At 42.9% G+C, this 16,251-nt stretch overlaps 1 protein-coding gene across 1 annotated transcript in view; it reads left to right on the forward strand.

The window, feature by feature from the left end:
* Positions 1 to 16,251, forward strand: part of CCT6B (chaperonin containing TCP1 subunit 6B) — a 43,462-nt gene that overhangs the window by 13,019 nt on the left and 14,192 nt on the right. Inside the window, exons 5-8 of the mRNA XM_002719228.6 lie at positions 2,549 to 2,652; positions 11,784 to 11,894; positions 12,067 to 12,226; positions 15,012 to 15,094. Of these exons, the coding sequence (XP_002719274.3) occupies positions 2,549 to 2,652; positions 11,784 to 11,894; positions 12,067 to 12,226; positions 15,012 to 15,094 (458 nt within the window). The remainder of the gene's footprint in view (positions 1 to 2,548; positions 2,653 to 11,783; positions 11,895 to 12,066; positions 12,227 to 15,011; positions 15,095 to 16,251) is intronic.

The raw sequence follows: 16,251 nt of genomic DNA on the forward strand, positions 1-16,251 counted from the left end.
TGTGTGTCCTTCTCTTTCTCTGTAACTCTACCTTTGAAATAAAAAAAAAAAGTCTTTAGGGGCTGGTGCTGTGGTATAGTAGGCTAAGCCTCTCCCTGCAGCACTGGCATCCCATATGAGCTCCAATTTGTGTCCCAGCTGTTCCTCTTCTGAACAAGCTCTCTGCTGTGGCCTGGGAAAGCAGTAGAAGATGGCTCAAGTGCTTGGGCCCCTGCACCCACGTGGGAGACCTGGAGGAAGCTCCTGGCTCCTGGCTTCAAATCAGCCCAACTCCAGCCATTATGGCCATTTGGAGAGTGAGCTAGTGGATGAAAGATCTTTCTGTCTCCCCCTCTGTCTGTAAATCTACCTCTCAAATAAATCAATAAAATCCTTTAACAAATAAAAACTTTAAATATATATTAAGTATATATGTGTATGTGAAAATTTTTAAAAAGATTTATTTATTTATTTATTTGAAAATCAGAGTTAGAGAGAACGAGGGAGGAAGTGGGGGAGAGAGAGAGGGAGAGGGAGAGGGAGAGAGAAAGATACCTTCTATCTGCTGGCTCATTCTCCAAATGGCCACAACTACCTGAGCTGGGCCGATCTGAAGCCAGGAGCCAGGAGCTTCCTCTGGAAGTCTCCCACATGGGTGCAGAGGCCCAAGTAGTTGGGCCATCTTTTATGGTCTTTACAGGTGCATTTGCAGGGTGCTGGATCAGAAGTGGAGCAGCCGGGATTCAAACTGACAACCATATGGGTTATAGGCACTGCATTTGGAGGCTTATCCCTCTATGCCACAGTGCTGGCCCCAATATTTCTTTCTTTTTCATTAAGTGTCCTTTGGTAGAAAAGTTTGAGTAGGGGCTGGTGCTGTGGCACAGTAGGTTAATCCTCCCCTGGCATCCCATATGGGCGCTAGTTCTAGTCCCGGCTGCTCCTCTTCCGAACCAGCTCCCTGCTATGGCCTGGGAAAGCAGTAGAAGATGGCCCAAGTGCTTGGGCCCCTGATCCCATGTGGGAAAACCCGAAGGAAGCTCCTGGCTCCTGGCTTCGGATTGGTGCAGCTCCAGCCATTGTGGCCAACTGGGGAGTGAACCATTGGAAGACCTTTCCCTCTGTCTCTTCCTCTCACTGTCTGTAACTCTACCCTTCAAATAAATAAATAAAATCTTTTAAAAAAATAGAAGCAACCTCAAAATATTCTTTTTTTTTTTTTTAAAGAAAAGTTTGAGTAGTATTCATACGGTAGGAAGAGCAGTAGCTTAGCGCTTAAAGAGACCTGAATTTGGAGCAGGCATTTGGCCTGGTTAAGATGCTGATTAGGATGCCTGCATCCCATCAGAGTTGGCTGGGTTTGAATCCCACCTCCACCCCTCCACCGTTGTTTTTTTTTTTTTTTAATTTAAGATTTTATTTATTTGAAAAGCAGCGATATGGTGGGGGCAGAGAGAGAGAGAGAATCTTCCATCTGCTGGTTTACTCCCCAGGAGGCTACAACATCTGGGGCTGGGCCAGGCCAAAGTCAGGAGTTTCTTCTGGGTCTCCCATGCTGGGACCCAAGCACTTGGGCCATCTTCCCTGCTTTCCCGGGTGCATCAGCAGGGAGCTGGATCAGAAGCAGAACAGCTGGGACTTAGCCGGCTCCTCCAGCTCCACTCTTAATTCCAGCTTCCTGCTGGTGCACACCCTGGGAGGCAGCAGGCTATGGCTCAGATGGTTGGGTCCCTGTTATCTACACAGAAGAAATGGATTGAATTCTTGGCTGCTGACTGCAGCCTGTCCCAGACCCAGCCATTGTGGGCATTTGAGGAAGGAGCCAGTGAATGGGAACTTTGCCTGCTTCTCACTTTTCCTCTGCCTCTCAAATAAATAAAATAAAATAAATACTTTTTTTTTAAATAGACTTGAATTCTAGTCTTGTCTCTACCATTAGCTGTTAGATCTCATTTTAAGACTGTAACTTCTTTTTTTTTTAAATTTATTAATTTAAAAAACTATTTATTTGCATCTGATTTCAGAGACAGAGACAGAGAGATAGACAGAGATCCTTCATCTGCTAGTTCACTCTACAAATGCCTGCAATGGTTGTGGCTAGGCCAGGCTGAAGCCAGGAGCCTGGAACTCCATTTGGGTCTGCCATGTGTGTGGCAAGGACCCAGGTATTTGCGCCATCAGCTGCTGCTTCCCAGGGTGTGCATTAGTAGGAAGCTGGATCTGAAGCAGAGTAGCTGGGACTCCAGCCAGGCACCCTGATATGGGATACAGGCGTCCCAAGCACTAGCTTAACCGCTGCACCGAACACCCACCCCGTGCCTTCTCAAGGCCTCATGTTTCCTTTTCAGTAAAATAGTGGGTTTAGACCTGATGACCTCTGAAGTTCCTCGGGGTCTAACGGTATAGGTTATTGTCAGTGTCCATAATAACCTGGAGCTAACTGGCCTTGCCCTGCGTTTTGAGGCCTGAAGTCCTGAACCCATTTAGTCTGGTGGTGATAGATTACTTAAAGCAGTGATTTCTTCTCACAGTCCAAATAACACACTCTTCTCATCTGCTTCTTTTTCAGGCTGTGGTGGATTCCGTTTTGGCTATTAGAAGACCAGGTTACCCCATTGATCTCTTCATGATAGAAATCATGGAGATGAAGCATAAATCAGAAACAGATACAAAGTAAATGATATATGCTTTGACAATATGCAGGCATTGGAATATGTAGTTCTCTTAGGATACTCTTTCGTTAATTCCATTAGTTGCTTTTGTTTGACATCAGAGTATTCGTTTGACATATAATAATTGGGTACTCACCATGAGCCAGTCACTGTTTTAGGTGAGCAAAAACAGAATTTCTCTTTCAAGAAGCTTATATTTGTGATTGAAATCATAGTAAAAAAGAAAATCCCATGTGTGATTTTATAGCGGTCAGAGAAGGCCTTTCTAAGAAACTAGTGAGAAAAGAGGTCTTGGAAGAAATGAGGGAGCTAGCCCTGTGTATATCTGCTCTAAGCAGAAGGAATGAGTTGAAAAGGTCTTGAGGCAGTAGGTTCCAGTGTGTCTGGAGCAGCGAGAGAAAAAAAGAGTAAGACATGAGGTCAGAGAGGTCAGAGGGACCAGATGATGTATGTTGTAGATTTTGGATTTAACTGTTTTAAAATTGTTGTATTATGGGGGCTGGTGCCATGATGTAGTAGGTTAAGCCTCCACCTGCGGTGCTGGTTTGAGTCCTGGATACTGTACTTCCTATCCAGTTCCCTGCTAATGGCCTGGGAAAGCAGTGGAGAATAGCCCAAGTCCTTGGGACCCTGCACCCATGTGGGAGACCTGGAAGAAGCTCCTGGCTCCTGGCTTCAGATCAGCCCAGCTCTGGCTGTTGTAGCCATTTGGGGGGTGAGCCAGCAGGTGGAAGACCTCTATCTCTGTCTCTTCCTCTGTAAGCCTGTCTCTCAAGTAAATAAATAAATATTAAAAAATTCTTGTATTGCAGAAAATCCAAAACATACATAAATACTGAGAAATAGAATAGGGAATTTTCACATACCTGTTATTTTATCAATTTTTAATATATGGGCTTTTATTTCAACTATATCCTTTCTTCTTCCTCTTCCAAACATTGATTATTTTGAAGCAAATTCAGATGAAATGTTTTACCTATAAATACTTTATTATCTATAAATAGACATACTAGTTTACCTCTCTTTTACCTAATATAGCCATAAAACATTATATCTAAAAATCAATAACTTATGAAAACCATCATATGTCCAATTAATATCCCAGTTTTAACAATTGCCCCTTTTTTTCAGTTTTACTTGGATTAGGAACCAAACATGAGGTACATATTACACTTGTTTGATATCCTTTTTTTAAAAAAAGATTTATTTATTTAAAAGGCAGAGAGATGGGGGGTTTGAGGGGGGTGGGGAGAGAGAGAGAGAGAATCTTCCAACTGCTGATTCACTCCTCAAATGCCCACATCAGTTGGGGTAGGCCAAGCTGAAGCCAGGAGCTGGGAATTCCATCCTGATCTCCCACATGGGTGTAGGAACCCTAGTACTTGGGCCATTATGTGCTGCCCCTCCCGCACATTAGCAGGAAGCTAGACCAGTAGCATGAAATAGTCAGCACTTGAACAGGCACTCCGGTATGGGATGCAGGTGTCCCAGGCAACAGCTTAACCTGCTGCACCCAAGGCCCACTCAACTGGTTGATGCCGTTTTTTTTTTTTTTTCTTAAAAATTTTATTTATTTGAAAGGCAGAGTTATAGAGAGAAAGGGAGAGCAGAGAGAGATCTTCCATCTGCTGTTTCATTCCTCAAATGCCAGGGCCGGGCCAGGCTGAGACCAGGAGCCAGGAACTCTATTTGGGTCTCCCATGTGAGTGGCAGGGCCCCAGGCACTTGGGCCTTTTTCTGATGCTTTTTCAGGTACACGAGCAGGGAGCTCAACTGGAAGTGGAGCTGCCAGGACTCAAACGAGAGCTCATATGAGATCCTGGCATCCCAGGCAGTGGCCCAACCTGCTGAGCTACAGCACTGGCCCCAATTGGTTAATATCTTTTATGTCTCTGATAATTTGCATGTTCTCTATTTCTCTTATTATTATTTTTTTTTGACAGGCAGAGTTAGAAAGTGAGAGAGAGAGACAGAGAGAAAGGTCTTCCTTCCGTTGGTTCACCCCCCAAATGGCCGCTGCGGCCGGTGCGCTGCGCCGATCCAAAGCCAGGAGCCAGGTGCTTCCTCCTGGTCTCCTATGTGGGTGCAGGGCCCAAGCACTTGGGCCATCCTCCACTGCCTTCCCGGGCCACAGAAGAGAGCTGGACTGGAAGAGGAGCAACTGGGACAGAATCCGGTGCCCCAACTGGGACTAGAACCTGGGGTGCCGGCGCCGCAGGCGGGGGATTAGTCAAGTGAGCCATGGCACCAGCCATCTTATTATTTTTCATTATGTTAATTCTTTTGAAGAAGCCTGATTGTCTTGAACGGCTTTTATGAGAAAATTTTTTATTACTTTTGAAATTTTCTTAATGGTTATGGGACGAGTTATGTTTTCCACTTATTTTTTGATATCCAGGAATTTGTCCATTTTATCTAAATCTTCAGCATTTTGGCATAAAATATTAATAAATATCCTTTTTTTGGTATAAAATATTCATAATCTGCAGAATCTGTAGTGATGTCCCTCCCATTTTTCTTATTGTTACTTATGCCTTTCATACTTTTTATGTTAAATTTTATTTATTTATTTGAGAGGCAGAGAGAGATAAAGTGAGAATGAGAGAGAGAAAGAGAGAGAGAGAGACATGCTGACATTTGCTGTTTACTCCCCAAATGCCCGTGATGGCCGGGTGGGGGAGGGTGAGGTAGGGCCAAAACCAAAGACACAGAAACACAATTCAGGTCTCCGGTGGCAGGAACTCAATTATTTGAGCCATCACTATTGCCTCCCAGGGTCTTCACTGGCAGGAAGCTGGAATGAGGGTGAAGGTGGGATTTGAACTCACTCTGATAGGGGGGGTAGGAGTCCCAAACAGGATCTTAACTGCTGCACCAAATGTTCACCCTCCTCCCATATACTTCAAATCATCTATAGATTACTTATCATATCTAATACAATGTTAATGCTCTGGGAACACCCATAGTTGTTAGCCTGTATTGTTTAGAGAATAATGACAAGAAAAAACTATACATATTCAGTTCAGGCATAATTTTTTTTCAAATACTTTAAATCAGTGGTTGATTGAATCCATGAATTCAAAACCTGCAGATATGGAGGGCAACCATACTAAGTTTTTTCCTGTACATATATACTTATAAAAAAAGTTAACTTATAGGGGCTAGTGTTGTTGCACAGAGGGTTAGGCTGCCACCTGCAATACTGGTATCCCATATAGAGTGCTGGTTCAAGATCTGGCTGTTCTGCTTCTGATCTAGCTCTATGCTAATGCATCTGGGAAGGCAGCAGAAGATGACCCTTGGGCCCTTGCCACCCATGTGGGAGACCTGGATGGAGTTCCAAGCTCCTGGCTTTGGCCTGGCTCAGCCCTATTTGTGGAGGCTGTTTGGGAAGTGAACCCCAGAGTGTGGAAGATTTCTCTGTTCCTTTGTCTCTATCATTATGCATTTCAAAGAAATAAAATCAAATCTTTTAAAAAATTTTAACATAAATTAGGTGCAATAAGAGACTAGCAATAATAACTAATGATGAAATGAAACAATTATAATTATTATAATACAAGTTCTATGAATGTGATCTGTCTGAAAATATCTTCTGGCAATGATATGATGCCCACATGATGGGCTGAAATGAGGTGAATGATGCAGGCAGTGTGACGTAGTGTTCGGCTACCAGTGACCTGATGAGAGGTCAGGAGGAGGTCACCTGCTTCAGGTGCGCCTTGATCATCCGGCCATGAAGATGCTGATGATGTTGATGGTTGGGATCCGTGGTAGTTAGAAATGTTTTTGTCAAATCTTTTTGGAGTAACATTGTAATCAGAAGTTGTTGTCTTTTTTTTTTTTTTAACTGATCAAAGTATTATCACATAGGCTGTGATCCTTCACTGATCCCACGGGTAATTCTAATGCTCTCTTCCATCTGAGGACTATATTCCGTAATTTTCTCCTTTAATGTCTGTGCAATTCAAACTTCAGTAACAGTCCATGTTGCTGGTTCTGCTTTAGTCTCTTCTTTTTCATCTTAATCCTCCCCTGAGGATGACTCAATGACTTCTTCGAGTTCCTCATTTGTTAACACTTCTTGATGACTGATAGCGAGTAACAGACCACAGGTAACTGAAAACACGGAGAGCGAAACGGTGGGTAAGGAAGGACGCCTGCTGTTTTCTTCTACCTAGAATTCATCCTGTAGATCCTTCAGTGATAGTTTGCGGGAGGCATACTTAAAGTTTCCATTTGCCTGAAAATGCCTTTGTTTTCATCTTTATTCTTTGGTATTTTCATTGTGTATAGAACTAAGTTGGCAGTTACAGATGGTTTATAGATGGTTTCTGAGTTGGGATTCAACTTTTTTTTTTCTTTAGGATGGTGTGAAAGTTATGTGTGTCCAGTAGAAACTGGACTTTGAATTTTGAACTTTTCCTAGGCTATTAATATGTAGTACAATACTCTCACATGCATTTGGGAAGCAGGAGTGGGCCAGACTGAAGTTGATACTCCATCCAGGTCTCCAACACGGGTGGTAGGGGCCCAAGCACTTGGACTATTTTCTGCAGCTTTCCCATGTACACTAGCAGGGAGTTGGATAGGAAGTGTACCATCTGGGACTTGAACATGTGCTCCAATATGAGATGCTGGCATCAAAGCATCAGCTTAACCCACTGTGCCACAAGGCCAGACTTGAGTAATTTGAATTTCTATAGCATAAATTAGTGTTACTTATTTTGTATTTTTATAAGTGGAATCATAAAGTAGGTACTCTTTCGTGTCTATTTTCATTCAGTATTGTTAGTCTGATTCATACATGTTATTCTGTGCATCAGCACATTATTCATTCTCACTGCTATTTAGCATTTGTGTGTGTGTGTTAACATTGCATAGTGAGGCCGGCGCCGCGGCTCACTAGGCTAATCCTCCACCTTGTGGCGCCGGCACACCGGGTTCTAGTCCCGGTCGGGGCGCCGGATTCTGTCCTGGTTGCCCCTCTTCCAGGCCAGCTCTCTGCTGTGGCCAGGGAGTGCAGTGGAGGATGGCCCAAGTCCTTGGGCCCTGCACCCCATGGGAGACCAGGATAAGCATCTGGCTCCTGGCATCGGATCAGCGCAGTGCGCTGGCTGCAGCGTGCCGACCGCGGCGGCCATTGGAGGGTGAACCAACGGCAAAAGGAAGACCTTTCTTTCTGTCTCTCTCTCTCACTGTCCACTCTGCCTGTCAAAAAAAACCCAAAAAACAAAAAAACAAAAAAAACATTGCACAGTGTGGGGGAGGTGTTTGGTGTAATGGTTAAGTCACTGCTTAGGATGCCCACATCACATATATGGGTGCCTGGGTTACAGTACTACCTCCACTCCCTATTCCATCTTCTTACTAATGTGTACCTTGGGAGGCAGACAGTAATGGCTCCCACATGGGAGACCTGAGGCCTGGATTGGGTTAGCAGCTCCTGGGTTTGGCCACCAATTGGGTAACACTGAGGACATCCAGGGATTAAAGCAGCCTTCGGAGAGCTCCCTGTCCATCTCCCTGTTTCTCTGCTTCTCTAAAACTTTTAAAATTGCACAATTTATTTCCAAATTTCCCATGTGGGTAATGTTGCCATAAACATTATAACATCCTTTAGTTAGATATGTGGATGCATGTCTGTTGCTCCTTTGAATTTTTTAAAAAATATTTATTTATTTGAAGAGGAGCGAGAGACAGAGGGAGGGAGGTTGAGATCTTCCATCTGCTGATTCACTCCCCAAATGGTTACAATGGCCAGGGCTAGTCCAGGCCAACATTGGGAGCCTGGAGCTTCATCTGGGTCTGCCACAAGGGTGGCAGGGATCCAAGTACTTGGGTCATCTTCTGCTACCTTCTGGGGTGCATTAGCAGGGAGCTGGATCAGAAGTGGGGCAACTGGGCCTTGAACTGGCATTCTGATACGGGATGCTGGCATTGCAGGCGCAGCCCGCTGCATCACAGTGCCAGCCCCTTCCCTTGAAGCTTTACTGTCTCTGAGTGTATGTATGGGTGGATGCCTTTAATTACTAACTTACAGAACTTCTGATTCTTTCTTAGATCTGCTGCGTCACTTTTTATGGTGTCTTTGCCTTTGCACATCTTTCCAAACTTGCCTCTTAAACATATAGTTCATACCTGATCGCCACAATATCTGAAGTTTTGGTTTGTATGTTCCAGGTGTTGTATTTTTCTGGTTCTGCTCATCATGTCTTGTTTTCATGTTTGTGCTTGGGAAAAGTGTGGAAGGATTTGAGACCCAGGATAATGGAGCCTTTCTGCAGAGAGGGTTTGCATTTGATGCTGCAAGGAGTCCAGGGGCCACTCTAAATTCAACTTAAAGCTTGAGGTTTTCTTTAAAATATCCTTTCCATATGAATTACTACTGCAGGTCCACATGAGGGATGATAATTTCTAGTTCATCCTTCTGGATAACCCTGAATATGTAGCCTTTTGGGGCTTGAGCTTAATGTGGAAAAGGTTTCTCATCAGACACTCCACCTTGGATGAGCCCTGGCCTTTTAATTTTGTCCCTTTCTCATTGTGAATTCATTGAAACCCAAGTTCAGATTTACCTCGGCTCTCTATTTACCTATTTGGAGTTCCTGTATTATTTTCAGTTTTTGTCTAGTAAGTCTTTCCTGTCTTATAGCCCTCCAATGTTAAGGTTTCTTGTTTTTAACCTAGCATTTTCAGTTGATTTTGGTAGTAGTTTTGGTCCAAATGAGCCTTCCAGATGGTAACAGTTCTTGTTTTAAATTTCAGAAGGCTGTGTGTGATGTGTGGAGAATACACTGTAGAGCAGCTTGGGAGGTAGGAGAAGACGGAGAGGAAAGAGGAGACTGGTTAGGAAAATGTTCTCTTAGTCCAGCTGGGAAAGGAAAATGGCTTAGATCAGGGTATATTTAGAAGGAAGGAGAGATAGGAGCACGACTGACACAGAGGAGTCAAGGCTGTCTCGGGATTTGCATGATCAGCTGGAAAGGTAAAGCTGCCACCTCTTGGGATGGTGGAGACCAGGAGGAATGAGCGGGAAATCAACCAAGAGCTGAGTCTGGGGAATATCGTGTTTAGATGTCTATCTGGCATGCATGTTCAGGGGGAGGTGGAGAGGCCTGTCTGGAGTACGGAATAGGGATCTGGACTGGAAAGGCCTCTGTCAGAGTCCTCAGTGTATGGATGACTGAAAGCCACAAAACTTGCTGAGATCATCTGGGAAGTGAATATAGATGGAGAAAAGAGTAAGTGAGGATTGAGCATGGGGAGTTCCAATGTTGAGAGCCTGAGAAGATAAGAATGGTTCATGGGGCCGACGCTGTGGCGTAGCAGGTAAAGCCGCCACCTGCAGTGCCGGTATCCCATATGGATGCTGGTTCAAGTCTTGGCTGCTCCACTTTTGATCCAGCTCTCTGCTATGGCCTGGAAAAGTAGTAGAAGATGGCCAAAGTGCTTGGGCCCCTACACCTGCGTGGGAGACCCAAAGGAAGCTCCTGGTTGCTGGCTTCAAATTGGTGCAGCTCTGGCTGTTGCAGCCAACTGGGGAGTGAACCAGCGGATGGAGGACTTTACTCTCTCCGCCTCTTTCTCTCTCTGTGTAACTCTGACTTTCAAATAAATAAATAAATAAATAAATCTTAAAAAAAAAAAAAAAGAGTGGTTCATCAAAGGAGACTGGAAAGGACAGGTCAGTGAGGTAGGAAAGCCAAGAGAGGGTAGTGCCCTGGAATCCAGAGAAGGAAATGTTCTGAGAAAGAAAGATCACTGGTGTCTTAGCTGCCGAGAGTTAGAGTGCATTGCTGTGAGCTGAGAGTTGCTCATTATATTTGGAAAGCAACTGGTTTTTCGGTGGCTTTAATGAGCACTGATTCAGTAAAGAGGTGGAGGTGAAAGTCAGATTGAAGGTGGGCTCAAGAGAGGACTGTAAGGGAAGTAGTGAGAATGCAAAGGTAGACATCCTAGATGAATTTAGTGGGGGTAGTGAGTGGGCAATGTGTGTTTTTTCAATGAAGCAAGGTCACTTACTGAGAATGAGAATGGAGGGAAATGAAAGAGGCTTAAAAAGTCAAGAATCCTAAGCATACGTCTTTCTTATCCTGGAATATGGTCATATTCAGTAAGCTGGAATAATCTGGTTATCTTAAATATTGAAAAATTCCTTACCATTTTTGTTGAACTATTTATTTATTTTTTATTTATTTATTTTTTTGACAGGCAGAGTGGACAGTGAGAGAGAGAGACAGAGAGAAAGGTCTTCCTTTTGCCGTTGGTTCACCCTCCAATGGCCGCCGCGGCCGGCGCGCTGCGGCCGGCGCACCGCGCTGATCCGATGGCAGGAGCCAGGTGTTTCTCCTGGTCTCCCATGGGGTGCAGGGCCCAAGCACCTGGGCCATCCTCCACTGCACTCCCTGGCCACAGCAGAGGGCTGGCCTGGAAGAGGGGCAACCGGGACAGAATCCGGCGCCCCGACCGGGACTAGAACCCGGTGTGCCGGCGCCGCTAGGCGGAGGATTAGCCTAGTGAGCCGCGGCGCCGGCCATGTTGAACTATTTAAAAAATAATTTTATTTAATGTATAACATATTACTTTATAAAGATTCGCAAGTGGAAATACCATCCTCTAATGTAAATTATTTTTATAAAGTTATAAAAATATTTACTTTTGTAAGAATATTTGGAGGACAGAACTCCCCCCTGCCCCATTTCTACCACTTAAGCATTATCCTGTAAGTATTTTTCTATGTTGTTACGTAGTTTTCATGACTATAAAATGGTTGGGTCATTATTTGCTTAAGAATTCTCTTTTGTTGGACATTTAGATGAACAATTTTTCATTGTTTCATATAATTATTTTGAATGCATGTTCCTAAGCAGCTTGTTGTGTGCCTACTTTGCATTACTTGATTAGCCATATCGTATATTTGAGCCGCATAACTTAGACTTTTTATTGTGACTCTACAGTGGCAGCAGGTTCTGCTGCCTAATTCTACTAATTACATGTTAGATTTCAGATTGGTGCGAGGAAACATTGTGTGCCTGGCAGTTTTGTTACAACTTGAAGAGTAGAATTCTAATTTTATACCACATTTTAGAGTGTATATTCTAAGTAAGACTCATTATGTGCTTTTAATAGGTTGATCAGAGGCTTAGTTTTGGACCATGGTGCCCGTCATCCAGATATGAAGAAACGAGTAGAAGATGCATTTATCCTTACTTGCAATGTATCACTAGAATATGAGAAAACGTATGTGTCAGTTTCTCCTCCTAACTTTTGAAATTGTGTTTTCTAAAAGTATTTTGTAATCTCTTTCTTCCCTCCCAAATGTTGTTTGGTGTAGAATCCTTCTGCCTTTTCCCCTCATCCCTCCCCCTCCCCCGCCCTGCCTTAACTGACTTGTTTTTTATTAACCTTTCAGAGAAGTGAACTCTGGTTTCTTTTATAAGACTGCAGAAGAAAAAGAAAAATTGGTAAAAGCCGAAAGAAAGTTTATTGAAGACAGGGTACAAAAGATCATAGACCTGAAAGACAAAGTCTGTGATAAGTCCAGTAAAGGATTTGTTGTTATTAATCAAAAGGTGAGAAAGAAAGTAGAGATTATAATTATTTGCAAGTGTTTGTTAATATTTCTCAAAAGGTGGTCTGTGGACCCCTAAGAGTTCCTAAGACCCTTTTGGGAAGTCTGAGGCCAAAACTATGTTTTTCATCAGCATCATCATCATGATGCCTTTTGTATGGTGTTGCCATTTGCAGTAATGGTGCAAAGGCAATGAGAGGTAAAACTGCTGGCACCTCAGTGCAATCAAAACAATAGCACCAAACCGTATTAGTAGTCATCATGTTCTTTTAACATAAAAGTTTTTATTTATTTATTTTCATTTGAAAGACAGGGAGAGAGTTTCCATCTCCCCAAATGCCTACAACCATTAGGATTGGACCAGGCTGAAGCCAGGACCCTGGAACTCAATTCAAGTCTCCCATGCAGGTGGCAGGAACCCAAGTACTCGAGCCATCATCTGCTTTCTCCCAGGATGCACATTAGCTGGAAGAGGAACTGGGACTCCAGTCAGGCATTTTGTGGGATGGCATTTGCCTCCAGCTGCATCTTAACCACTGAGCCATACACCCGCCCCAGTCCATCTCATTCTTTATTGCCACACCACCAGAGACTTTCAGTCACTTAGAGAGAGAGAGAGAGAGAGAGAGAGAGAGAGAGAGATGCAGTTTTATTTAAGAATGTATTGATGGAGTGGTAAAACTTAAGAATTTTATTAAATTTTGGTTCTTAAATTAAGCCTTTACAATTTTTGTGTGGGGGCTGGTGCTGTGGTGCAGAGTTAAAGCCATGGCCTGCAGCACCAGCATCCCATATGGGCGCTGGTTCAAGTCCGGCTGTTTCACTTCTGATCTAGCTCTCTGCTAGTGCACCTAGGAAAGCAGTGGAGGATGGCCCAAGTCCTTGGGCCCCTGCACCCATGTGGGAGACCTGGAAAAACTCCTGGCTCCTGGCTCTGGTCTGGCCTAACCCCGGTTGTTGCAGCCATTTGGGGAATGATTCAGCAGATAGATGATCTCTCTCTGTCTTTCCTCTCTCTGTGTAATTCTTTCAAACAAATAAATAAATCTTTAGACAATTTTTTGTGTGATGAAATATGAAGTATGTACAAAGCCCTTCTGCTACATGCCAAAATAGGACAATTGTCTCGTGTAATTGAGTTGTGAGCTAAACTAGCCACTTCTTTCATGGAAAGCTATTTTTACTTAAAAAAGAATGACTGCCTGGCAAAGCACAGTTTTTTAGATTTGGGTATCTGGTGTGTTTTCTCAAAAATGAATGAAGCAATCCTGTCACTTCAGGGAAAACTATTGAAGGTACTTGTTGCCACTGGCAACATTTGGGCTTTCAAACACAAAAATTAGAATTTCAGAAAACTGACATCTGCTACAGTGAGCATGACAGCTTTCCAATACTTCAGACTTTTCTGATAGTGATATAATTAACAAATGTAGGTTTTCTAAATATTGTATAACCATGAAATGTATTAAAGTTTGGAGGTGTTACTTAACTCAGTGAGCTAATCTTTTCTAAACATCTAAGAAATGGATGGGTTAGCCATTTTTACAAAATCACTCTAGAGTAAAGTGCAACACATTGTGCTGTTGTGGATTAAACCTCCTCCTGCAACAACGGCACATTGGAATGCCAGTTTCAGTCCCAGCTCCTCTGCTTCCAATCCAACTTCCTGCTAATGCTCAAATGCTTGGGCCCCTGCCACCTTCAGTGTGTGGGAGACCTAGATGAACTTCCAGGCTCCTGGCTTCAGCCTGGCCTAGCTCTGTTGTGAGAATTTGGGGAGTGAACCAGCAGATGAAAAATATTCCCTCTCTTTCTTTCTCTTTCATTCGTTCAAGCAGATGGAAATAAACATGAAAAAATAGTTCAAAAGAGAGATTTTAAAATGAGAGAATATGAAAAGTTCATTGATACAGTTCCACATTCCACATTGAAACTAACCTTTTAAAAACTACTACTTGTTGCATTTTGGATATATGTAGTATCAAAGAATATCTGCAGTTATCTAAAATAAAACTATTTAAATATTCCTTCCTTTCCAATATTTAACGGAGGGAGGTCAGATTCTCTTCATTTACTTGAGCCACCACATTGAATGCAAATGCAGACATGAGATTCTATTTTGTTTCCTGCTATGATAGACATTAACGAGGTTTACAGAAATGTAAACAATGATATCATTCTCATTATGTATTTTTTTGTTTTGGAAAATATCGCAAATTTTCATTTATAAATATCACTTATATTATCACAAATGGGCTCATTATTTAAAGTAGGTTAATAACTATTTAAGGTTTCTTAGTTTTAATTTATAACGTGATAAGTATTACAGCTCCAGCTCACATAAACAAAAGCTCATCGAATTCTTAATACTTTTTAAGAGTGTGAGGCAGTCTAAGAGTGAGAAATACTAGTTTGGAACATGTTTATAGGGGCAGACATTGTAGCAAAGCGGGATAAAGTGCTGCTTGGAAGCCTGCATCCCATACCAAAGTGCCTGGGATCAAGTCCCGTTTCCGCTTCCCCCAGCATTCCTGCTAATGTGCACCCTGAGAGGCAGAGGCAGCAGATGATGACAAAAGTACTTGGGTCCCTGTCACTCATGCGGGAGACTTGAGTGGAGTTCCAGGCTCCTGGCTTCAGTCTGGCTCTTAATAGCATCTGGGGAGTGGACCAGCAGATGGAAAATAAATCTCTGTCTCTCTTTCAAATAAATAAGTAAACTTAAAAACTGAAAAAGTGAACATATTTTTAAAATGTTTGTGACTTTTACATTAATTTTATTATAGGGAATTGATCCATTTTCCTTAGATACTCTTGCAAAACATGGAATAGTAGCTCTCCGCAGAGCAAAAAGAAGAAATATGGAAAGGTAAACTTTCAGATAATTATGTATTTTCATATTTTTAAATATTAAATTTTTAAGGTATACAAATTTCATGCATTTTATGTATACAGATTTAGGAACATTGTGATACTTCCCACGCTACCCTCCTTCTCACCTACACTCCCACCCTTCCTCCTCCTCCCTCTCCTAATCCCTCTAAATCTTTTAACAGATTAAATTGAAATCATCCCAAATAGTCCTTTTGGCTTATACATAAACATTGCAGAGTAAAATAGTAGCATACACATCCCAAGTTTAGTTCTTAATTTCAGCAAACGCTGAACTGTTGAAAGACCAAGGTTGTAAGAATGGGCATTCAGCTATTTCAGATGTCTGTGTCCCGCCTCAGAGTGCTTGGGTTAGATTCCCGGTTCTGGCTCCCAGCTCCAGCTTCCCGCCAATGCAGACTTGGAGGCAGCAATGACAGCTCCAGTAACTGGATTCCTGCCTTCCATGTACGAGAAGTGGATTGCATTCCTGGCTCCTTGCTACACCCTGGCCAAGCCCAGACTGTTGCAAACATTTGGAGAGTGAACCTGTAGATAGAAGGAGCTCTTGTCTATCTATCTGCCTCTCAACAAACAAACAAACAAACAAAAAAAACAAAGCAAGACAAAAAAAAAAAAAAAAAAAAAACCCAAGGTTAACCTACTTCAGAACTTTGTTAAACTACAAGGAAGATTTTCTTTTTTCTTTCTTTCTTTTTCTTTTTTTTTTTTTTTTTTTTGACAGGCAGAGTGGACAGTGAGAGAGACAGAGAAAGGTCTTCCTTTACCATTGGTTCACCCTCCAATGGCCACTGCCGCACTGATCTGAAGCCAGGAGCCAGGTGCTTCTCCTAGTCTCTCTTGCGGGTGCAGGGCCCAAGGACCTGCTGTGGCCTGGGAAAGCACTAGAGGATGGCCCAAGAACTTGGGCCCCTGCACCCACAAGGGAGATCTGGAAGAAGCTCCTGGCTCCTGGCTCCTGGCTTCGGATTGGCGCAGCTTCAGCCATTGCATCCATCTGGGAGAGTGAACCAGAGGATGGAAGACCTTTCTCTCTCTCTCTCTCTTTCTCTAACTCTGACTTTCAAATAAATAAGTAAATATTAAAAAATAAAAAGGTTATTTATTTGAAAAACAGTTTGGCAAAGTATGTGA

Source organism: Oryctolagus cuniculus, chromosome 17 (genome assembly GCF_051225735.1).
Source record: "Oryctolagus cuniculus isolate XC-2025 breed Fujian yellow rabbit chromosome 17, ASM5122573v1, whole genome shotgun sequence".
Classification (NCBI taxonomy): domain Eukaryota; kingdom Metazoa; phylum Chordata; class Mammalia; order Lagomorpha; family Leporidae; genus Oryctolagus; species Oryctolagus cuniculus.